This window comes from Clarias gariepinus, chromosome 7, assembly GCF_024256425.1.
Source record: "Clarias gariepinus isolate MV-2021 ecotype Netherlands chromosome 7, CGAR_prim_01v2, whole genome shotgun sequence".
NCBI classification, from domain to species: Eukaryota; Metazoa; Chordata; class Actinopteri; order Siluriformes; family Clariidae; genus Clarias; species Clarias gariepinus.
The window spans coordinates 34,815,012-34,841,262 of record NC_071106.1 but is presented as its reverse complement, the minus strand read 5'-3'; the positions used below and the strand labels follow the sequence as shown (position 1 = coordinate 34,841,262).

At 38.7% G+C, this 26,251-nt stretch overlaps 1 protein-coding gene across 1 annotated transcript in view; it reads right to left on the bottom strand.

Annotated features, from left to right (window-relative positions):
* Positions 1–26,251, bottom strand: part of hcn4 (hyperpolarization activated cyclic nucleotide-gated potassium channel 4) — a 112,800-nt gene that overhangs the window by 70,971 nt on the left and 15,578 nt on the right. The window contains exon 2 of the mRNA XM_053500500.1: positions 8,192–8,615. Coding sequence (XP_053356475.1) covers positions 8,192–8,615 — 424 coding nt within the window. The remainder of the gene's footprint in view (positions 1–8,191; positions 8,616–26,251) is intronic.

Below are 26,251 nucleotides of genomic sequence, written 5' to 3'. Positions count from 1 at the left end.
CGCCTTGCATAATTGTCTGTCATGTTCCCGCCCACTTACGTCATCTTTGTTAAATCTTCCTGGCTGATTTGGGATTTGCTTGTGGTCCTAAAGAGGGTGTTTTAAGCACCGTTATTAACACAGTATTGGCCTAAAGGGGATGCTTCAGCATTTTAAACACATCCTTCATTAATGCGCACAAATCATGCCCCTGGACACTTGACTCTAAGAGCTCGGCTCGCTCTGATAGCCATCGCGGCCGAACGGTGACGTCACCAGCGTCTGGTGCATCGGTCTTTCAGGGAGGTCAGTCATTAGTGCCTGGATTCGAATTTGATTCAATCACATGCCGACTAATTTGATTCCACTCCATGCTTTGTCGATGGAGGAGGACATCCGGGCAGCGTCTTATTTTTAGCCCCGGTGAAATATGACAGCTACACTGAACCAGCTGTCAGAGTGAAGGGGCAGCGGAGACGTCGTGGCAGCCCTCCTCGGTGTGACGGTTACCATGTAGCACTTAAAAACGTTTTATCTCTGTCACTCTTATCCCTGTCACCGTGCTGCCCACCATCTTCCTGCCCTTGCTGCTAGCGCTACCAGTTGAAGCCATTCCTTGTTTGGTGCCTGGAGCATCAGGAGCAGATTGCTCGGTGAGTGAGATGAGGTCATGATTGGCGCTGTCACTTAACAGAAACACTTGCGTCACAAACGAAAAATGATGTTTCATTATCACCGCAGACAACAAGCTTTGATTGAATTCAGTTCCTTTTAAAATCCATGTGCTCATCAATATATGGTACGATCTTTTGAGTCACCCGGCTGAATATGACCTTGAACAAGCATGAGATTGTGATGTTCACATCTTCGAACTTCAGTGCAATATACAAATTAATATAAAAGGTAGCATGGCTATTCATTTGATGTACAGTAATTGACCTCGGGCTTTGTGATATAGTGATACATATTGTACGGTAATTGATAGATAGTTAAATATATTACCAATGACACAAAAGGCACTTTTTGGCAGCTGATTTATGTTCGAGCTACTAGCAGTGTGCTGTAAAAATAAGAAGAACAGTCATAAAGGAGTGTGAGACCAAGCGAAGCTGAGCCCTGTTTACGGCTCAATGACTAGACTTCTTTAGATAGAGGATGCACGGTCTACAGCAAAGGTTTTTCCAGGCTGAAAATGAACCCAGGCTTAAACCACCATGGCCTTGGTAGCACCTTTGGTCACCAACTTTTTAACACTGACTAGGAGATGTAATCGTCAACAAGTCACTGCAACTCCTATAATAATAATAATAATAATAAATATTATAATATAATAATAAAAAGTATTAATAAAAATATATTGAGTCAAACAGAAAGCAGCGGCAGAAAATTAGACAAAGGAAAAAAGTGTAGAGTTTAGTTGCACACAAAACCTTTATAATTGCAAATATTGTTAAGGGTCATAAGAAACCTTATAAAAAATACAAAAACTTCATTTGACAGTTCTGGCCGCATCCTCCTATCACTTCACTTCAGGACATGGTGACAGCTCACTATCATAGTACAGATATGCACCATATAACCAACAACCTTCCAGCATCATTTTTTGGCTTTTACATTCTCCAAATTTTTTTTAACACATTTAAACCACTCATTGCAGCCACTGTGTTGCTTTACTGATTGTGTGGCAAAAGGAAGGGATGTAATAGGCTCATCATTAAGCATCGGATTGTGCTTGATAGTCTGGCAGTCACGTTTCATGGTTTGCCCAAAAGTGGAAGTTTAAAATAAGGGTTTCTAGTGGTTTTTACAGGAAACCACAAATTATGCTATCAAACTGTTCAAATAGTACTTACTATTATGGACATAAGTTTAACAGGATACAAAGCAAGATGGCCCAAATGGCACAATAAAGTTTTCTTTTTCAATAACAGCACAACCCATCATACTTTATACACACACACACTGCCCGACCAAAAACGTCACATATCATATTTTCTTGGGCAGACTGTGATTATGGCACACTTTCAGCGTGGCATCATTTCGATAAGCTTATGCAATGTCACATTTATTTCCAAGCAGAGTTGCATTAAATGAGAGGTGAGTCAGAGCAAAGATTCTTGATGGGGTTAAGGTCTGGTCTCTGTGGTGGCCAACCCATGTGTGAAAATGATCTCTCATGCTCCCTGAACAACACTTTTTGGACTCAATTTGGACCTGATGAATCATCTTCAAATATGTCCATGCCATCATGGGGGGAAAAAAATCTATTGATGTAAAAACCTGGCCATTCAGTATATTCAGGTCCACAGCTGACCTCATTTTTTGGGAACATAACGTTGCTGAGCCTAGACCTGACCAACAGAAGCAACCCCAGATCATAACACTGCCTCCATAGGCTTCTACAGTAGGCACTAGACATGATGGGAGCATCATTCCATTTAGCTCTCTTCTTATGCATGCATTATGCGTTAGACTCTAAGCACTTGTCTTTATGTGCTCTTACGTCACACTTGTGCTCTTATGTTCACAATTTTATATTCAAAACAAATGTCTGTGTAAGGCACGAGCAAAAATCACTGAGCTCCAGTCTGACGAGTCAGCTATAAACTGCTTTTGCTTTGAAGTCAAATCGTTACAACGTCCCCGTGTGCATTTCCCATATGCACAGTGAAGAGAAATATTATGCACGTAATCAGATTAAAATTAACATACATATACAGCTACGTGCAGCGATCGTTCAACCGAAAAAAAAAGCAATAATAATTGGAACATTATAGTGCTGAACAGATCAGCAATCCAATAAAATAGATCAACATTCCGTAATATTGTGCAAAGAGAGAAATGCATGTCAACATTTACAGCTGCATTTAATATTTGCTTTGATTTTAATCATATACAAAACAACATAACACTATTCATGAGAAAACTCAAACTAGATTAGGAGAGAGATGCATTCGTGAGAGAGAACGAAATTTACAATCCCACTTTATACTCTGGATCTTTTTTTTTCCTTTTCTTTTCTTCTCCCCTTCTTTTCTATCAATAATGATTCTTCTTTGACTGTACTTTCTCCTTTATTTATTATTACTATTATTACTTTATATGTTGCATTTTTATTATTCCTAAAATATTACTTTTCTTCTTTTTCAGTAGTTTTCATTACTAGTCACTTTATTTTCGACTGCACAGATAAATATACAGTATGGATAGACAGCACTGTCGCCTCGCACCTCCAGGGTCGGGGTTCGATTCTCACCACGGGTCTATGTGCATGGAGTTTGGATGTTCTCCCTGTGGTTTCTTCCGGGTAATATGTTTTCTTCCCGCAGACAAAGACATGCAGGTTAGGCTAACTGGTGTTTTCAAATTGCCCATTATGTGTAAAAGACGATTGGGCGTCCCGCTGGCAACCTGACTCCTTACGTAACTGCCATAAAAACAACGGATATATCCCCAGTGTGGGGAGTATCTGTCGCCCGATGTGCTGGATCGCACATGGATGGAGCAATTTACCAATATATGTCTGTTTATTTCTGTTGTTATTTTGTGACCTGATTCTGAGTATTGGCTATACAGTACAAATATTCCCATCTGTCATACCATTAAAGCAAACTTTGAATCTTTGAATCTCTCTCTCTCTCTCTAATGCACGCACAATCTGGGGGAATTTACCGATGCCACTTTGGTGGACTTTTTAATACATGACGATTCATATTTTTAATTTTTTCTTTTTTTCATCTGTTTCTGCATTGCCTAAGTTTCCTTGCTTCCCCCATACATGCCTGTTGCTCCACGGCTCCTGCATGACTGCTGCATTTCATGTAATACTGAATGTGTTTTGATGTGTTCTGTTCTACAATCAAGTATGTTAATTCCTGAGTTTTATAAATATCAACAATGATACATTGCTTTGTGTATAATTAAATAATAATACTGCCCTAAGGGCATTATCCTGTAGTAGGGGCAGTGAAAGACAAAGTGAGAGGTATTATTTAAGAAAGAAAGGGGCTCAATGAGACCGCTTATGTACAGGGCCCAGACTCCTCTGCTATGCCTCGGCTGCCCTATATGGAGATGCTGGAGAGCATATGGGTGGTTTGGATGGTGGGTACGGTAGGATTGTTTCGTTTATTTCGTTTGGGGTAATATTTTAAATGTCAGTAAATACCAACTGGAATGAATACAAGTTTCACACAAGTTTCCCTTTAACACTGCGGTGCTAAAATATGCCTGAGCCATGCAGGGTAAGGTGTATGGTTAGTGTTAGACTTTTAATGAAAAGTTGGCAGCCCTGATGATAACGATAGAAACTTTTGCACAGTCGCAACAGGGTTCTTATTGAATAACAGTAGGGAAGCTGGAACATTGAATATCTCTGTATGCTGATAATTATTTTATTTTATCAAAAGCAAATTTATACACACTGTTTTTAGAAACGAGGCCTCGCTTGCTTTTTGCTTCAGCTCTCAACATGCTGAATTGTAAGTTAGTTAAATTACTCACTTACTCACTCATTCACTTATTGTCTATAACTTATCCTGTATACAGGGTCGCGGGAGGCCTGGAGTCTATCCCGGAAGATTTAGGAAACAAGGTGGGGTACATCCTTGACAAGGTACCAATTATCGCAGGGCATGCACGTACACACAACCACATGCATTCAACCACCGCGGGCAATTTGGGAATTCCAATTAACCCAATATATATGGCTTTAGACTATGGGAGGAAACCAGAATACCTGGAAGAAACCCACCAAGCACACAGAGAACATGAAAACCCCAATGCACACAGACTCGAATCGAACCCGGACCCTGGAGGTGCCAGGTACCACCTGTGGTGTAATCAACAATTTAAAAAGTAGTTGTTAATGACAAGCATTAAACCTGTCACGTCCTTCTTTGCACCAGTCTTACCTTCATTCATAGAATCGCTCGGCGTCATCAATCGTGCACTTGATGTGAAATATACTATTAAAATGATTTACACATATGTAATGCACAGTTTAAACAGGAGCCGGTGCTGACTAGAAAACGGTAATAAGACATGGCGTCTCGAAGCAAGAGTGTGTCCTGACTAAATGAAGCCCCATCTGGGAAGTAAGCTTTCACTTCGCACTCGGCACCTCCCGAGACTATGCTCAAGGATTCACCTCGAGATGTGGGAACATTTCTAATTATTGCTTTAATTACACTCCCACAGTCCCTGCAGGAAGAACGGAAGAATTATGGGCTAATATTAGCACCCTCAATCCACATGTTTTTTTGTTTATTATCCTAAACTAATATACAAGCTGCATATACATATATTTATCCTCTGTATAAAGGTTCTGTCTCTTCTGCTAAACGAGGGATGTCATTAGACAGCGCTGTGCTTCCTGTAATAAATATAGAGCTCTGAATTATCATCCTGCAGCTTCATTAGGAAAACCAAATACCATGGCAAATATCATTCCATTAGGAGTTGAACTGAGCATTTTGCAGCACTGACTTTTGTAGAATAGATGTAGAGGAGAAAGAGCAAGTGAGGTAATAACCCCCATTTCGGGACTTTTTAAGTCTCCGCTCAGTGGAGTGTACTTTGTTCCGAGGGACAATTGGATCACAGCTAAAGGCCAACCGTAATCCTGACTTTAATCTATTTTAGACCTCACTTCCTACCTTCATTCATCTTCAGTAAGCACTTTATCCCGGTCAGGGTCATGGTGGATCCCAGGAACACTGGGTGTGACACGGGAATACACCCTGCACACACTCATTCACAGCTAGGGACAAATCCACCTACTCTGAAGCCATACGATCCAGAGGAAACCCACATGGACACGGGGAGAATAATAACCCGAGATCAGCATCAAACTGGGGGGAAAAGTAGGCTGTGAAATCTGTTTTGTCCTCCTCTCTATTTAATATCATGCCTCGTTAACCTGTCTGGGAAGATCTAGTGCAGCAAAGCGCCGACCACCGAAAACAAGATCTAACTCTAGGCGTTAGAGATTATGCCACACGATATTGAACAGAATATAAATCAAATAGAGTGCTTATATACAGAAAAAAAAAAAACATTTTATAGTGACATGGACAATACCAAGAAAAAACAAAACCAAAAAAAAACCTTTTTTTTTTTTTTTTTACTTTGTATTATATGCTTTAACTTTAGGATAATAAATTTTAAAGTGTGTTACTGCGATGGGGGTGAATGATACTCTTAAGGATTTTAGTTCCAAGCCCGTATAAAATAGGAGAATTGCATCAGAAAGGGTGTCCTGCATAAAAAAAAAAACCTGTGCCAAGTCTGCAGTGGCAACCCCTTGATAAAAGCAGCCAAAAGACCAGGAACTTTTTTAATTAGCAACTTCTATTATTATTACAATTATTTATCATTATTGTTATTAGAATACCTGCAAAACATTTGACAAAAATGCAGGTTATATAAATGGAGTTATTGAGCAATGAAGCAGGAAAGCGCTGACTATTACTTTTTAAAGGAATTCACACTTTTCCTAACAATTTTCCCATTAATTTGAATAGTGAAACTTTTTATGGAAGCCATTTTTGGTGTGATAAGGACGCAAGACACGTCATGACAAAGAAACCTGAATTATAAAATTAAAGGGAAAAATCAAGTCAATCAAAAATAAATAACCCTTTCAAAAGGGTTCAAATCTCAATCAATCATCCATTCATTCGTCTATATCGCTTTATCCTGTATACAGCGTCACGGGGGGCCCGGGAGCATATTCACACACTACAGGCGACTTGGGAACGGAAATAATGTCTTTGGACTGTGGAAGAAAACCAAAGCACCTGGAGGAAATCTACCAAGCACAGAAAGAACATGCAAACGCCATGCACACAGATCCTGAGAAGGGAATCAAACTCTGCCCCTTGAGGTGCATGCGACAGTGCTAACCTCTAAGCCACCGCCTTGCCCGCCTCGATCATGCTCCTTTGAAAATGAATAGGGCTCTGGAGTGAATCAGCAAAAAACATCTCTGAATGTCTCTCCTGCAATCTTTGCACACACCCTGACAAATGTCAGACCGCAACAATCTGGGTCTCCTTACGGCTGCGAATGATAAAGAGAAAAAATCGGTCCAACTGTTTGGAAGTTATGAATTTTTATTTGCGACATGACACCAACACAATTTTCTCATAGGATGGATGACATGGGGGTTCTCACTCTAAAACACTGGAGAGTGTTAAAATTCCTACAGTTTACCAAGTGTGCACACCAACCGTCACATTGAACATTATTAAAGCCTCTTCTCTTAAACTGTTTTAATTTCAGTTTTGATCTCCTCTCTCTGTGAGGAGCACGCGGTCGGTGGTGGAGTGGGTGTTGGAGAGGTTGCCATAGCTAAGCCATGATCTCTCCACTTACCCAAGCGCGCACACACACACACACACACACACACACACACACACACAGATGTTCATTTTTTTTTTTAACCATCTGGACTAGGAATGAGCCGTTTTCACTAAGGAAAACCTAGAAAACGTGATGCACTTAACTTTCACATTATACACAATTCCATACACAACGGCAGTTAATCTGGATTTTGGAAAAAAAAAATTACTTTCAAACAGTTTAACCAACTTTTTTTGGTTAAACTCTTTTTATTTTTTGGAACCACCAGGAGACCTGGCAGAAGGTTGTAGTATAAGATTTGTCAGGGTGTGTGCAAAAATTGAAGGAGAGCGATTCAGAGGGGTTTTTTGCTGATTCACTCTGGAACCCTATTCCTCTTCAATGGAGCATGATTGAGGTGGGGAGCACAGTGGCTAAGTGGTTAGCATTGCACCTCCTGCTTCCGGGTTTGATTCCCGCTTCGGAGCCTTTGTGTGGAGTTTGCATGTTCCTAATCTGTGTATACAGTTTGCATGTTCTCTGCATGCTTGGTGGGTTTCCTCCCACAGTCCAAAGACATGCAGATTAGGTTAATTGCCGTTCCCAAATTGGAGAAAAGATGAATGGATAATCTTATGTACTGTACATTTCAGTACCAAGTTCAAATTCTACAAAATGTGAAAAGTTCAAGGGGTAGTATACTCCTGAAAGAGTTTTTAGTCCCTGTGTTTCTGAAAAAATTAATAGAAAAACATAGTAGAACATAAAAAAATCTAGAAAAACATTCAGCTAAAAAAATAATTATAAAAAACGCTAGGGCTTCATCCTCTAATTTCAATGGCACTTTAAAGTAGTTAAAATATCATACCTCTTCCCATTGATGAATGTAGCGTATGAGTCTGGACAGCCTCAGCAGTCGTAACAGACTGAGTATCTTTGTGAAACGGACAATCCTAAGTGCGCGCGCAGTCTTGTAGAAATCCGAATCGATCCGTGTCTCTACAATAAGGAAGATGTAGTCCACTGGGATGGAGGAAATGAAGTCCACCACGAACCACGAGCGCAGATATTTAATCTTTATCTGCTGTGGGTCCAGTATAATCTCCGTATTGTCCTCCTTGACGATGCCCGTGCGAAAGTTGAGCACCAGGTCCATGAGGAAGAAGGTGTCCGAGACGACGTTGAAGACGATCCAGGGAGGAGTGTGCTCATCCTTGAAGAAGGTGATGCCCACAGGGATGATGATCAAGTTTCCCACCATCAGTAACAACATAGTGAGATCCCAGTAGAACCTGAAAAGGGAGAGAGGGCACGGCAGGAGAGGGTTACACACCCATGGGACAGAAAGGGAAGATGAGAGAAAAGAAAAGCTATGTTGTTCAATAAAGTTTGGAGCGACCTTGTTTAAACTTTGTCTTATTTTTTTCTGTTAAAATGTTCATTGTATTAAATAGGACAAGATAATATGAAGGTAACATGCAGAAAATGTGTTATTGGCTACATTTTAACTATGAAATTTTAACAGAAAGGTGTAATATTTCAACTAAAACAATGTTGATCCATGCACTAAAAGACGCAAAGAACTTTTATGGCACAGCGCTTTTACATTTAAACTTTTAAGATCCTTAAAGTTTATGCACTATTCATGAAACATTTCTCAATTATACTTACATGCTGTCCCTGAACAAATCCCTGAGTTAATTACATTTGTAACTGCTCACACAAGTAATTTCCTAGGTATGAGATTTTATAGTAACGCTCTCATGAACGTCTCAGGCTCATAAATATAATTAACTACACACTGTAAACAATGAGAAAGAGACAGAGAAAAGGATGCAGTTAAACAGGCTTGCTAGTGGATTAGAGTTAAGTCATTATAATGAAAATGTCTAGACCATACTTTCCTAGACTCCAAGATGCTACAGACTGTATCAGTTCTTATATTATATCTTAATTCGAAGCCTTCAAAGGGATAGTTCGTTACATTTACGACACATACAGTACGACATTTGTTTTTTTGCCCAGAACTACTGTAGCCGGCTAGTTATATTTAGCCATGCGGCTAGTTCCAGGGAGAAGAAGCTAAACTTATACTAAATACTGCGTAACTTTGAAAGATACCAACTTGATTAAGCTCAGTGGATCTGCGGGTGCTTCATACTGTATGAGTATCAGTTCAACTTTGGAATGCATTTTTGAACGGAACGAGGGTTGTAAAATTTGATCAATTTTTTATTTGACTTAAAAAAAACTATCCAAATTTCCTCTGAACAGCTAAAGTTCAGGTTCTATTTTTTCTAGTTAAATTTTTATTTAAATTTTCTATTCCTATTTCTTCTATTGATATTTATTACTTATAAGTTTTAATTCTCTTTCTAAGGTCACTGGCGGTCGTGTAAGCATTTCACTACATTTCGTACTGTGTATGACTGTGTATGTGACAAATAAAATTTGAATTTGAATTTGAAAATTTGAATTTGAATAAAGTGCAATGTAAATTGATAATGTTGATAATGACTGTTTTGTTGCTTTAACCAAGATAAATATATTGCCAGTTAAAATTAAAACAATGATAAAGAACCCACTTTAAACAGTTGATATTAAGATATATCTGCTACTTCTGCTCTGTAAAGCCTTTATAATGGCTCTTATCTGAGGTGCTGTTTGTTAATTGGTGATCTCCTCAGCAGTAAGTTTTGGTCTTGATTTCCTGGGATGGTCTTCATGAGAGTCAGTTTTCATCATGGTGCTTGATGGGTTTTGACAATGCACTTGACACAATGCAGTTCTTCTATTCCAGATCAGATGAATTATACTCTTAGTGGCTTGGTGACTTAGTGAGAAACAAACTTGTGGCATCCTTTTTCCACCTTGTCCATAAAATGTGCCGTGGTTGAAAAAAAACACAATAATTTAAAAAACTCATTCAAAATGTTATTTATGAATATCACCCAGCAATACATCTGTTATGTACCAAAAGGAATGTGAGATGCCGTAAAGTTTCACTACTTAAGGGGGCAAACTCTTTAAATTGTCCAGCTTTTTCCTCTGTTAAACCAATCTCTGTTAAACTTGCTGTAACTGACACCAGAGCTTAACGGTACATGCTAGATGCCAGTCTTATTAACTAGCTTGTCCGAAAAGCTTAGGAGATGCAGGGCTAATCTGAAAGGTGTTGAAAATAAAGCCAATTCTAAAGGAATTTAACAAAAGAAAATAGCCGCAGTGAGTCAAGATGTACAGACACTGACAGTACTGGAAAATGTTTTGAGGTTAAACTGGAGAAGTTACAATAGACACCAAAGCCAGCAGAAGCAATCTTATTAATTTTCTGTAATTTGAATGTACTATGCAGCAGTTTGGTGGTACACGTCAAAGTGCTGTAGTTGTTAGCACTGTGGCCTTGCACCTCCAGTGCCCGGGTTCAATTCCTGCCTCAGGGTCTGTGTGTATGGAGCTGGCATGTTCTCCCTGTTCTTGGTGGGTTTAATCCATGTACTCTGGTTTCATCGCACAGTCCAGAGACATGCAGATTCGGCTACTTGGCGTTCCCAACTTGGTGTCTTGCACCTGCTCAGGAAACAACTGATGGAATGTGAGACAGTCCCCTTTGGCTCTTTTGGTTTGTCTAAAGGTAACTAAGACCATTTACCTTATTACTGTACTTAAGCCCAGTGTTTACATATCTGCTCTACTTTTTACTAGTTTTATTAGTATATACATTTTACTTTTACTCAAGTACAGTACATCCTGCAGCAAATTTGTGTACTGTCTGCTTCACTACATTTGTGCATGGTGTTCTGTTACATAACCGCAGTGGTGTCTAGTATTTGAAGCAGGAATACACCTGCTGACTATTATGCGTAATTGTGTTATTTGCCTTCCCTCCGTGAAATGCTTAATCATGTACCAGGTGTTTGAAATCAGAAGTGGAGACGGTTGCAGACAGCAAAGAAACAGCATGTTCACAGCCAGGAAGCAGAGAGAGAGACAGAGAGAGAAAAGAGTGAGTACTTTTATGCTTTTACTCAAGTAAATAGAGAACTTTTACTTTTACTTCCATAATATCTTACAATAACTAGGGTTCTCTACTTTTACTTATAAACAGCACTGGTATACTTTGCCCACCATAGCTCTCTGGGGAGCATGCAAATGTTTCCAAAGTAAAATACTAACTATCCAAGGAACACTTAAATTATTTACATTTTTTCTTCTGAATGTATACGGTTAAACACAGGGGAGGTCGTGTCATTATGTTGCTCATCACCATCCAGTGTAAGGGATCCTAAGAAAGGAATACTGTAGCTACCAATCCATTCGGCATCCATGCCACTGCTTTTCGGATACTCAGTGGTCGCCTGGGGCCACTTCACATTCTAACAGGACAACTCAAAGCTGTAGGGTACTTGAAGAGAAATGATGCAGTCATGTCTGGAATGCAAATGGCTTCTTCATCACTCAACCTTAAAGTCATCAAGCTGTTCTGGGAGTAATCAGAGTGAAAGATTAGAGCGAGGTGTCTAACCACAGGTCCTGAGACATAACCGGATCAAGGTCAGAAGTTAAGTTAAATTTGTTCAGTTATTGACTATCATAATAATTTCCCTTGTCGAGGTAGATGTCAAAATGATGTTGTATTTTCAATGGGCAAATTTAGTCTTTTTTGTTGTTGACTATTAATAACTTGTAATAACATGCGGTCAAGCATGCAATTGGCTTAGCAATTTTAATGTATGCACTTTCCTGGCTGACCCACATGAAAAATCTGCTGCTTTGCTTTTTCGATGTAACAACCTCTTCCTTTGTTCATTCAGTGACATTGTGGTAAGCCTATACATAATATATAGCCTATATATAATCAAACCTGTAAGTGGGTAATCAAATTTAGCTTAAGGACCTTCCTTGTTGTCCCAAGGATGCTCTTTAAATTTAACATGAGCACTTTCCAGCTCTAGCTCTGGGGCTATTATATACTTACGTTGAGGGTTGTCTGATCGAATATGGTGTCCCACTGCAAACCATGGTAATGTTCAAGAACTGCTTAATCAAATTCAGTTTAAGCTTATTAAATAAAATTACATCATATTATGTAGATTAAATAAAATGAAAGTATCTAAAGATATAATGTACAAAAAAAAATTATATAACAACCTTAGCAGCAGCCTCATTTCCCTTTCCGCCCGTTCCAAAAACTCAGCATTCAGCATCACCAGTATACTAATCCCCGGTCTGATCATCCGTCATCACCTGTACCTGTTTCTCAATGGTTCATGCCTTAAGTTAGACTTTTGATGACCTTTAACCAGAAGTAGCGTTCAAGCAAAAATCATGTTTAATTTCATCCTGTGTGTCAAAGATATTTTAACAGATGGTATCTGATTACAAATTGAATTTTTTTTATACTTTTGCCACATTTAATTACTGTATGACTTTTGATAAACTGTCTCTTTTTCTTTGCAAGCAGATGCCAAAACTGGGTAAGACAGTAGTCTATTTATTATTATAATTATTATAATTATTATTATTATTATTATTATTATTACATATTTCATTAGCATTTTGCTCAAATCCAAAATGATGATTTCCCAGACCATCAAAAATACTGGTTCATATTAGTACAAACAAATAATCATATAGGAAGCCAAAAACAACATGCCACGTGGGACTGTGGATGAATAATTTCTAGACAGCAATTCTATAATTTGGGACAGATCCTTGAGGAGTCTCGATTCCCAAAGCAGATTTCCTGGGAGGATGCGAAAGCGGAGCCAGTTTTCTGTAACCTTCCGCCTACACATGCCCTCCTTCATGGCAATGCTTTGTGTATTTGTGTGTGCATGTGTTAAAAATTGCCCTCTGGGTCCAGTCGGTAATTAGATCTAGATTGGCTTTATTGTGTAGTGGAGTGATATATTCTTACTGCTCTATAGATTAGGGAGAGAAGGTCAGCATTGTGAACAGGTGATTTACCCTGCTAAGTTTAGAGCTGCCTGTAAAAGTCCTGGAAGCTGAGAAACAACCAATTCCAGGCACACATGTACACACATACACACAAACACACACACATAGGTTTGCCTTACTGAGGACTTTCCACTGTCGCAATTATTGATGGAGCAAATTAACTATATGCCTATATGCAAATGTATCCATTACTTTATCCTTAGTTACTAAAAGAAATGTTGTATTATTATTATGATTATTATTATTATTATTATTATTATTATTATTGTTTATACATTTTTGGGGGTGGTCAGAAAATTGTCTTTGAAGGGACTATGATGTAAAAACTGACCATAAAACATACATAAAACACGCACATACCGCACACACACACACACACACACACACACACACACACACACACACACACACACACCTCACAAATTTGAGATTTGAATCCAAACATTCATTTCTCTATTTTCAGAAAGAACTTTCAGCTTTTTTTGTGGAGAAATCAAGCTACACTGAATAAACACTAATTACAGGGGAAATTACATACACAGCTGCCTGAGATGCTTGAGCTACATTATGGATGGATTAGCACAGGCACACATACACATACACACACACGAACACCATTTGAAGAACTGACAGTAATTGGAATTCTTCAAAGTAAGCAGGGTATCCACTGTTACGGCTGCTTGTCGGCTTGGGGTATATTTAGCACAGCGTTCCTGACACCGTTCGCTCTTGTTGAGATTTAAAACCCGAGAGGACGGTAGACACTTCTGAAGATTATGACCCTGTTCGCCGCTAATGACGTTTGTTCTTCGAATCTCGATGTTCCCCCCCACATTGGCCGATGTCACAAACCCTGGGAACTGAGATTACACACACACGAGCAGGCCTGGTGCTGGGGAAGAGCCCTGATAAGTCATAATGGATGTGCCGTCAGTCTGAGCCAATCCCTTCGTTTCTCTGCACATCACACTTGGCTCTTGACTGTCGCGGATTTTTGGCAGACATGTCCGTCTGGGCTAAAGGATGTCTGCCTCTCTCCTTTCTTGCTGGGAGTCTGATACCCATAGGAAATTGTACCGTGGTATTGCTAGCATGAAAGTCCGATGGGACCTGTATCATTGTATATAGTACCATGGTATTTTTGACAGTAACATGGGGGTTATTTGCTGATACAATACATGTACAACACTATCGTAGATGGTCCTTCCATGGTATATATATATATATATATATATATATATATATATATATATATATATAGTATATACTTGTACATGTACATGGCAGAATAAAACATGTACAGTACTATGGTATGGTACATCATTCTAAAATGTATTGTATTATGATACTATGGAGCGTGTACCAGGATCCTGTCAAAAGGATGTTACATATCCTGTGATCATTTTTCTACTATACCATTTCAGTAGTATATACTATCATATCTAACATAGTAAAGTATGAACAAACATTAGTTATCTGCTAATTTTTGGTAACCCCTAAGTAAGTGCCGCATGACCGAACATGCCATTCCTCAAAGTACAGTGATAACAATAGTACTACAGTACCATGGTACCCACTGAAGTGCCACAGTACCTACCCTGGTACTCCATAAAGTCATATCACATCCATTAACAGTTAGTCATATAGCTAATAAAATATACCAACTTAATTATGTTCCTTGATTTGTTCAGTAAAGATAGATCGGTATAATTTGCCATAGTATTAAAATATATCCAAAGTAAGTATATACAGAGTCAAGCATGTGTATACTGTATTTAGGGAAAGGATATAAATTAGGTGTTGACGTTGTTAGCTAATGTCCTTGATAATCCACTTATATGTAACTATAAGTTAAGCCAAGGCTTTATACCTCACATATCTATTACTAAACAGTAAAAAAAAGTATATATCCCACCATCGTTAGGAGGCTGGGGTCATAGTACAGGTCATTATCCAGTGCCCCTGGAACAGACCAGGTTAAGGGCCTTGTGCAAGGACCCAACAGCAGTAACTTGGTGGAAATGAGGTGAAACCACTGACCTTCCAATCAGTAACTCAGAGCCTAAACACAATGTCTAATTTTGGAATTACATGGACTCATTAGAGTACCTGAGCACATGGTTTAGTCTAGTTAAAATATGTTGACAGTTATTTTACTTTAAACACATACTGGGTTGAGTTTACTTAGTTTATTCTATTTAAAAAAAACTGATGTGTATCAGGTACAGTATGTATTATATATTTTTTAGGTTTTAAGTGCTTAAAAACAGTATGGTAATTTACAGTAATATAGAGTAATATGCTATCAGTTAGCCATGTAAGCTAAACTAGGTAGCTAGTTCCCTTGATGTTTTAGGGTAAAAGATGTGTATTAAACTTAAGATGTCACTTTGTTAAGTTTTTAACGAAATGTTGTTTTAAATATCTTAATATTTAGATGCTACTACTGTACGACTTATAGGTTACTCTATATGAAGAATAATGTGTAACGCACATGCTATAAAGCTATGTAGCAAGGAATATTTATAAAGTGGGACCTTGGATTACGAGCATAATTCGATCCGGAAGCGGGCTCGTATTCCAAAACACTCGTAAATCAAAGCAAATTCCCATAAGAAATTATGGAAACTCAAATTATTCGTTCCACAGCCCCCCCAAAAAATACATAAAAATTATTTATACAAAATATCAAGTTAAAATAAAAAAAATTAACCTGCACTTTACCTTTAAAAAAAGTAAAAATAAAAGTAAAACTAAAGTGTTTTAGTTTATGCGCACAGGCGCTGTGTGCAATAATACAATTTGTTCAACAATAAGGAAGATAGCATACAACTTGACAGCAAGGTCATCTTGTGAAAAATGTTATTGCGAATCCATAGGAAATCATGTAAATGCAGAAAATCCATTTCAGCCATTCAAAAATATTACCAATAGTACATATTTCCAACACTTAAATCATATTTTTACATATAAAACAATCAAAGCATTTAGAAAAAGACATAAGTAAAAATTAAGTAAAATATAAAAAAATAGACATTAAACCTCACTTAACCTTAGATTATAATTCCTCTTGACACCAGCTGCTTTAAAAACGAAACTGAAAGTGGCTCTGTTTTCCTCTTGCTACCGTCCTAGCTAACACCCATGGTGCTATGTCTTTACTAAATCTTGCACAAAATGCAAAGAAACCCACATAAAAAAAAAAAGTAACTTGTTTGGCTAGCCACTGGTGCAGACAAGTTTTGAGCGGCTTCCGGATATACAGTACACGCAACTTAGCCGACGTTTGGTTCAGCTCAGTTAATTGTGGGCTCAATGCTATTTAATGGCTCCACATCCCTAGGTTAATCTAGTGATAAAATGCAAAAGCATGTTGCTGTCTGTATCATACAGTATGTCTCTCTCTCTCTCCCTCTCTCTCTCTCTATGTGTGTGTGTGTCTATCAAGTCTGTCCTCTATTTATCTAATATTGCTTTTTAATAGAGGTCACTTCACCCAAAGTATGCAGTGATCCACTCGCTGTTTTATTATGCATTGGAAGCTTGGCATGGAAGAACAATGTTTTATAAATACAGCAGTGTATGCTTGTATGTGTATGTGTGCACGTGCATGTGTGTGTGTGTGTGTGAGTGTAAATATCAAAGGGTAAAGAGGACCATAGCAAAGCCCATGACCTTATGCTTAGTATTATATACATGTCCTTTGACTCGAAAGAGGGATGGAGGTGTCTCTGCTCAGAGGACAAGCAGAGGTGAAGTGATGGAGAACAAGATTAAGAGCAGTGAGAGAAATGGAGAAAGAGAAAGAAAAGATAAAGAAGCTGATAAAAGTAGTGATTAAACACTAGGGATCTTACAGTGATGGATTTATTTACAGTAAAACAGCATATGTCAAATGTCTGTGGGTCCACTACAGGAACGAGGTTCGTAATAATAATAATAATAATATAACAAAAAATATATACCAATATGACGTTTATAAAAATGGTAAAATATGCATTACTTATAACAAGTAATAAGCCAAAAAAACTTGTTAAGAATTAAAGTTAAATAAATATATACGTTGCTTTGGGGTGTAAACAGTGGTTGTTGGAGCCTGACAAATATTGAATGCAAATGTGTTCCAGATATTTGGAGCATAAAAACTAAAGATTTATTCAGGCAATATGCCACAATCGCGCAGTAGGTGACAATTTATCAAACTAGTATACAAATTTACTTAGTTAATATCAATTGTTTGGAAGTTCATTGTTTAAACCTGTGACAATTTAGCATGTCGCTAGGAACAAAACACCTTATTAGCATGTGGTTTCCTCAGGATTACCTCAGACTGGTTCATTATTCTGCACACTGCTTTCCCAGTCAGATGAGCCAAAAAAAAAAAAAAAAAAAAAATTGTTACCTTGTCATAGCTGGAGCCAAAAAAGTGATGCAACAAGACAGTGGAGAAAGTTAAGGATGCCCTTAGCCCTAAGTTAAACCCTGAAGTCCGATGGAGTTCAAACTACTTACTTACAACTAGCAGAAATAGCTAATTTTCTCTTCAATTCTATGATAAAGTATTACAACTCAGAAAAAAAATTAAGGAACTTCTAGAGAAAAATGTAAAAAATTAAGCAATATTCCATGACAGGGAGTGCTGTTGTGCTGGTTATTAGCACAGCTGTGATGCGGTTGTAGGCACGAGGACACCGCCCAAGTCCTGAAGATATCCCAGATACTGTATATTGCTTTTATTCACAAGTTATTTTGCTCCGCCAACATACTGTATGTTTTTTTACGACTGGTGGAACTAACTAACCTCTACCACCAGAGCTGGCGACTGACAATTGGTGAAATAATGGAACTGGAACTGGACTTACTTTATATCTCCACTTTAGAATGTTAGTTAACTTCTCTATAAAGGATATACACTTCCTTGTTCCACACACCAAGTAAAGCCCTTGATCAGGGGTTAGAGGGGTATTTAGGATTCAGCCGTATGTTAGAAGCATGTTAGGTTTGTAGCTCACGTTAGCCGTGAACAAAACAACGCGGACGGTTCAGAGGCAGTTTGTAACTACTTAGGAGCAATTAACATACAGTTCAACATCCCAGTGCTGTTGGTTTGTACATGTTTTTAGCTTACTCGGTTTAAACAAACTGTTTTATAATGTAACTTATAAAACACATTAACACACCAATATGGTTTTTGGAAATATTGTCGTTTTGTCTGTTTGTTTGTGCATGCATCATGTAAAAACTACAGAACGAATGGGGTCGAGCTTGCGGTAACATACTGTATAGGCTTTGTATTGTCACAATCGGCAAGAGAAGATATGCTAGTTTGAAACTTCAATGGAAAACCTCCTTACAGTATATCATCAAAAAAGTGACCTTGGAAAAATTACACTTTAACAGGTGGCACTGTAAAATTTTTTATATGAGTGTGCAATTGAAATCTACTTAATAGATGTGATCTCACACCGTTACTCCAAGCATTCATGGTAACACGTAAAATTTTTTATTCTTTCCAAAATTCAACAGATGGCATTGTACATTTTTTAGAACACGCTTATGTGTGTGTGCATTTAAATTCCATGCGACTGAAGTTGGAGGCATATCTAGAATCTAGTATTGATTAAAGATGCTTGAATTATATTACTAAGTTTGGATCCATAATCCCTTAAAGGCAAAAAAGCACACAGTTTTGACTTCTATTAATGAAGAATAAAGTAAAAAATATATAATTGGACAAAATTTAATAACAGTAATAAAATAAAAGCGGTGCTTGGCAGTGGACTCGGTCTTTCAGTATCCACTGCACTAAGAATTAACAAAGAGAAGAAAAAAAAAGAATACACAAACAAACAAAAAAACATACATATGCACATTCTGTGCTGCATCTGGTCATGTTCCATCTCTGGACAGACTCTTTGACATTTCGGCGCTCCAGCGTGAGACACAGATAGTAGTGCAGAGACGCAGTCATGTTTCTCAGAGAGCCTTTAGAGGACGTCTGTGACATGTTTTCACCTTCTGAGAGCTTCTAGGTACATGATAAGTCTCTCTCGAGTACACACACGTACACACACACACAGAACCCTGGCAACCCATCAACACTGAAACACATTCCAGCATCATGGATACTAGTGGGGTGAGGTGGAGGTCCAGATAGAGGAGTGGCGGGAGAAGAGAGAGAGAGAAAGAGAGAAAGAGAGGGAGAGAGAGAGAGAGAGAGAGAGAGAGAGAGGGAGAGAGAGAGAGATGAAATGGCCCCTAGAAAGGTTGTCTGTCATTAAGAGGTGTGCAGACAGGAAGGCGCTCCCCGTCACTCTACACTACCCTGACTGAATGAGGGCAGCGCATATGTGTGTGTGTGTGTGTGTGTGTGTGTGTGTCTGTGTTCATTCTCTTTGTGAATATGAATGTCTAAGTGACTGATGTGATTATTTATGAATATAAATTATAACCCCCACCATCACCATATTATTGAATAATGCATTTTCTTGCTCTAGTCAGTTGTTTGCTTGCCTGGTCGTTGTTTGTTTGAGGAATCCTCTTCAGAAGTGCTGATGTGCCATCTGCCTCTAAATAATGCCTCATGTCACATTAGAGACTAGCCGAAACAGAAGGGAGGAAGAAGAAGAAGGAAGTCGAGGAGGCAAAGAGCCGAAGCGGATGTCGTGTTGGATTAGATACTAGCAGCGTAACGTGCCTGGATAAATTAAGCCTCTCAGGTGCGTCTTTTCTAGCAAAGTGTGTGTATGTGTCTGGGTGTGAACAGTTTAGGCTTTTGTTCTATCACGCTTGACTAAATTTCCCCTTGATGCTTTGTTACTAAGACAAAAGAGGCATCTTTATTCGAACAATATAAAGATATAATAACCAGGTAATTGCAAATCTTTATGTACTGTAGACACTTGAGTAAGTCCCCTACATATGGACGAGTTCCGTTTCGAGGGCTTTGTCAGAAGTCAGAATTCTTCGTAAGTCCAACAAACCTTGTATAGGTAATAAGATACTAACACAATTGGCTATACAGTACAGCATTCTTTAGAATCGTGCCAATGGTTGAAAGATCCGTGTTTAAAGAACAATCATCTTTTCACCTTGCTCTATTCTCTCAATTATTTTCACTTTTGTCTTCATTGTTGTTGCTCGAATGTTTGTACAGTATGTAGGGGACTTACTGTATATTAGGGTCTGGATGTAGAGTACACTATATACCATTACACAGTGATATTGAATGTAGGAACATTCCCATTTCCCATTGGAGATCCCTAAGATTCCCCAGAGGTCCAAACATGGTCCAGTTTCACAAAGCCAGCTCCATAAAAATTCAAACAGTTTCACCAAATTTACTGTTTAAGAACTCAGGTTTCCTGAACAGATCCCTGACCTCAAACCCACTGACCACCTTTTGGAACCAGAACTAGGAGGCTAAACATCCCAACATTAGTCCCTGATCTCACTAATGCTCTCAAAGCTGAATAAACATAAATCCCTACAGTCATGCTTGAAAATCTGGTGGTAAGCCTTTAGAGAAGAGTGGAGCTTATTATAACAGCAAACTGCAACTAAATCTGAAATGAACTGTTCACAACAAGAACATACAATGGATAACAATAAAAGCACCAGGTGAACCATCAAGGCAAGCATCCCTGATGTACTGTAAATCACAAGGTGAGGCATTCATTGATCTGGCTTGTTACTCCAGCATATCGATCAGATTGCTATCTGGAGAATTTGGAGGTCATGTCAACACCTTTAACTCTTTGTCATGTTCATTAAACCACTCCTAACTGATTTTGCAGTGTAGACGGATGCATTATCCTACTGAAAGAGGCCAATGCCATCATTGAATGCTTGGTCTGGGGCATTTTTTGGTAGGTGTTAAGTGTCAAGGTAACATCCACATGAATCCCATGACCTAAATTTACCAACAAACATCACACTGTCTTTGCCAGCATGCCTTCTTCACATAGCGCTCCCCAGAGCCAAATATTGCGCAGGTAAGTGAGGCACATCCACCCAACCATTTATATGATGTAAAGGAAAAACGATTAAACCAGGCCGCCTTTATGTGTTTTATTTCCATGTCCATAGGGCTAGTCAAAAACCACGGTGAAAAAATAGAATTACTTAAAATTGTCTTGTTTGTAGACAATAATTAGTGATATAACATTAAAAGGTTATTGTTGTCATTTCCAGTTATATGATTTTTTTTTCCTTTCATAAATTCATTTCCTTCCATAATTTTTGTTGAGGCACTTTAGCCATCTTCAAACTACCCATGGTAAATCGTTTAAACATCCTGACCTCCAGCAATACATCTGACATTAACAGAGTGTCCAATATCATACACATGTAACAGGGGGTGTTGATACAGCAGTGTGTTTAAAAGCATAAGATAAAGCAAGTCAGAGTAATCCCATAAGAGAAAACAAACGGAGCGTTATCTTTCCAGCATGTGACAAGACAGGAGAGTGAGCGTATAGAAATGTGTATGTTTGTGTAGCATCGGTTATCTCAGTGCATGACCATTATCTCTTCCCTAGCAGGTGATGTAATCAGCAAATGGACGGAGCACTGTGGGAGGAAAAAAAAAGCATCTCTATCCCTCTCAGCCGAGCTGAGCTGATCCACCGGGTCACCAAAAGAGGGGACAGGATATGAGAGACAAGAGAAACAAAGAGAGATATGGGATAATGTGTTATAGGGGAAGAGAGGAAGAGAAGGAGAGAGAGAAGGAGATAGTGAGTGTTACTGGGGTCAGTGACAAAGAGGGGTGGGGAAGTGATACCACAAGGCAGTGGGAATGAGAATAAAAATAATATGAGCAAAATTATTTTTAAAAATTGTATTAATATGTAAATCTATTTTACGCCTCATGCTAGAAATATCCTTTTCCACAAGTTGCCTATTGTGCACATTTCGGTCCCACAACATTCACTTAATCCAATAAACCTGAACACGTACACCCCCAATGCATTCAAGTCAATCCAGGACTTTAAATAGTGTACGCATCTAAAGCCGCAGTAAAACATTTGAATGGTGTAAACGTTTTAAAGAAGGCTGTACAGTACATCCATGAATGACGATCCCAGCCGAGGTGGCTCCGAGCCCATTACAGTCATTCCTGTGAACATTGAGCGAGTGGAATGTCTGATTCTTTAAAATCGACAAATAACTTCTTGCCAAGTTACAGCAGAAACGTATTTGTCTGAGGAAACTGTACGCATAACCGTTCACCAACACCACTTGCACATTACGGGAGCTCGACTAGGCGTTATTGCCACATCCCCCATACAGTCCTGACCTCACTCCAAACCACCCACTTAAAAAAAAAACTTGATTGTGTAATTTAAATATATTTAAATATTCAATAGTACATTGCAAACATTCTAATAAAAGTGCATAAATCAGTTAATATATAAAAAGTCTACAAACATCCAGCTTTTACCAGTTTTTTTTTAAAACTAACCATATTTAAAGAATATTTGTAATATTGAAATAAATATACTTTAAATGAAATTTCAGTGTTATTTTTTTTAAACCACATGTTTGATCTTTGTTGTTTATTTAGACAATTATTATGTGGGAGATGAACTTTCTGGATTGGCTGCTTGCTTTCCCCAAAAGTGTCCCTCACATGTTAGAAGGCATTTCACTGTATTAGTTCTTGACAGTTGTTGGTCTTTCGGCTGGGCTCCCCGGCAAGGGGTCGCCAGCGGAATACCCGGTCCGCACTACAACTTGGCACAGGTTTTACACCGGATGCCCTTCCTGACGCAACCCTCCCATTTATTATCCGGGCTTGGGACCGACACTGCATCCACTGGTTGGGAATCGAACCCGGGCCTTCCACATGGCAGGCGGAACTCCTACCACTGATCCACCAGTGTGTATTAGTACATCATGGCTTGACTAGAACGAAAGATAAAACAGTCAGAGCTGCTTTTATTATGTTCAACTTTGTTACAGGGTTCGCAACAAATTATTCATGAAGCTTTCCAGCTGTTCTTTAGAAACATGGTCTCATTTTTTGTTTTAATAAAGTCATTAATTTAGTTATTTTGACCAAGTGAACAAAAAGAAAATGCATATTACATATATCACATTTTATAATACCAAAGCATGCTTAAGTATATTTCCAGCCAGACTAAAGAATAGTATACTTGAAGTTTGTCATTTTGGAACTATGATTTTGTATTAAGTGTACATTTTTGTTGCAATTAAATTTATGAATATATTAAAGCAGGATTAAAGCAAGATTAAAGCAAGAATAAAAAGTTTTTTTTTTCTCTTTTTTTCAGTAATATTGCAATATTGACTTATGACATTACATTGAAATGACAGTTTTCAAATTAAATAATTATTTGAAAAATAATTAGAATGTTTAGATGGTTCATCATGCGGGTAGCATCATGCGGGTAGCACGTCAATGTTGCCTATGACGCATTAGAATTATATGCTCAAAAATCATTATGTAAGCCTTGTTTAATTTGCTAACATAGGGAACACGTTTTAGAATGGCTAAATTAATAATTTCATATATCCAATATGTAAGAAAAAAACTGACAATAATGAATCATTATCACTCACTCTCTCATCGTCTGAAACCTTTCCCAGGAGACTTAAACCCTTGAGGCGGGGCACACCCTGGACAGGGTGCCAATCCATCGCAGGGCACACACACATCCACACACTCATTACCATAATCATTATTTTACAGTATATTTAAAATCAAATAGTTTAAATGAATTTCATGTTTGGCTGAGAAGTACCCAACCGAGGGAGTGTGAGAAAATATAGAACGCAACACTGTTAAGATGTGATGTGACAATGAGCTCAGGGTTTAAAGCACAGCCGAATCAAATCGTCAGGATTTTTGCGGTGTATTTGTGACTGTCAGTCATTTCTGGAGTGCACGCATTACCTTGTGATCTGAGCGCGCTCTGTGCACTCAGCTGCGGTGATGAACAGCCGCTCTATTTTCAGCCGAGGCAAATGAAATGCGTGGCAGGATTTACCTGAATGGAAAATAAGGCATCCTTCTGTTTCTGCAGACCATTGACACACACACACATGCACGCACACACATGGGGACTCCCCCGGAGAAATGTGTGTATTTGCTGGTGTGTGTGTGTGTGCGGGCTCTAATATGTGCATGTCTGAGCAATGTGCATGCTCCTGCACGAGAGAGGAACGAGGGGATGTGTGTCATTGTGAACACTGTAGAAGTGTGAGATCTGAGTTTTCCATAGAGATCGACCCAGACACACGCGAGCAAACAAAGATGCTACTTCTTCTCCATGATATGTCAGTTTGTGAGGAGGACGGGTCCGCGTTGTTGCTCGGGAGACGCTGCTATCAAGGAGGCGTTTATCTGAATCAATTATGAATCTGGGAAAACGCTCCTTAAACATAGGAAGTCGAACTGCAGAGGCTCCTTTGTGCCGAACCCACACAGTACACAAGAATAGTCATGATTTCTTTCACAGATGCGGTCACGATCAATCACATGCACCTAGCTCACAAACACACACTCTGATTCCTGGTGAAGTACGGTATGCCTACAGTAAGTAGCTATGCTTCTTTACACTATAATTCCAGTTCTCTTTGCAGGTTGCATGATACCAGTCTTTCTTTTCCAGACACACAGCATTAATGAAACCTTAATTAATACCCATGGACAGAATTGTGGCTTACTGTAGCACTGCCAACTTAAACCTCCAGGTATGGGGTGCAATTCTTGCTCGGCTTGTGTGTCTAAAGATTGTACTGTATGTGCTTCTTGCGCTTTTTGGGTTTCCACTGGGTACTCAGATTATCTCCCACAGTCCAAAGACATGTGTTGTATGGCTTCTTGGCTAAATTTGCACAAATTGTCTGTGGTGTGTGGGTTTGCACCCCATTCAGGGTCCTGTGCCTTGTGCCCTAAGTTCCCTGGGGTAGTTCTCCAGGTCCTCGTAAGCCTACACAGGATAAGTGGTATACATAATGGATAAGTGGTTACACCATTACAGTAAAAATGGCATGACTAAAAGACAACATCCGCATCAGATAAAATTAGCTCATGAGTGGCACAATGGCAGCTCGTTCGTCGAATCATCCAGAGTTTGTGAGCTTGATTCCCTGATGATGCAACAACCATCTATAGCAGGGTGTCTAGAAAGCATATTGGCTGCGCTCTCTTGACAAGCAAGGGTGGCACTTTTACATCGATCATTGCAACACTAGAGAATCATGGGCATCTATGAAAGTCCCATAGGATGCATTCTATACAAAGTGGCAAAGAGAAATCTAACCTAACGTCTACTTTGGAGGTTTTCCCAGGTTTATCAAAACACCTGACACACTTCTACTGTTGTGGTTCCTTTGAGTCTCCACACCTTCCTGATTCATCCCATCTGCTTCTCACCTTCTGCTCTGGATGGTCCCACAGGAACGGCATAAAGATTAGAACTTCCCAGCACGTACCTTGTTGCATTGGCTAATCTCACCTTATTATTGCAAATTGTACCTAAGAACTGCTGAAATCAATTTGAAAACCGTCTGTGCTCATCCAGAACAATTTTCCACAATAATAATAATATTGTTTGGAGTGTTTTTACTAATTCATTTTAAAATAGATGGAAATATACAATTCTTAAGTATCCAGACCCATTGTTATGACACTTTTGAGCCATGGTGCATCCTACTCCTATTAGATGTTGTTGAGATGCTTATGCGTTTGGGAGTGTTTATTTTTAATACAACTGACATAACTAAGAAATGCATTTGTCTATATAAGGTTTCTCAGTAGATGGTGTACTGTATGTCATATTGAAAACAAAGCCATGAAGTGGAGAGAACTATCTGTACTGTAGACCTGTGAGACAGCAATGTGTCAAGACAGATCTGAAAAAGGATACAAGAAAATTTCTTCAGTATTGAAAATGCCCAAGAGCATGATAGCCTTCATCATTCTCAAATGGAAGAA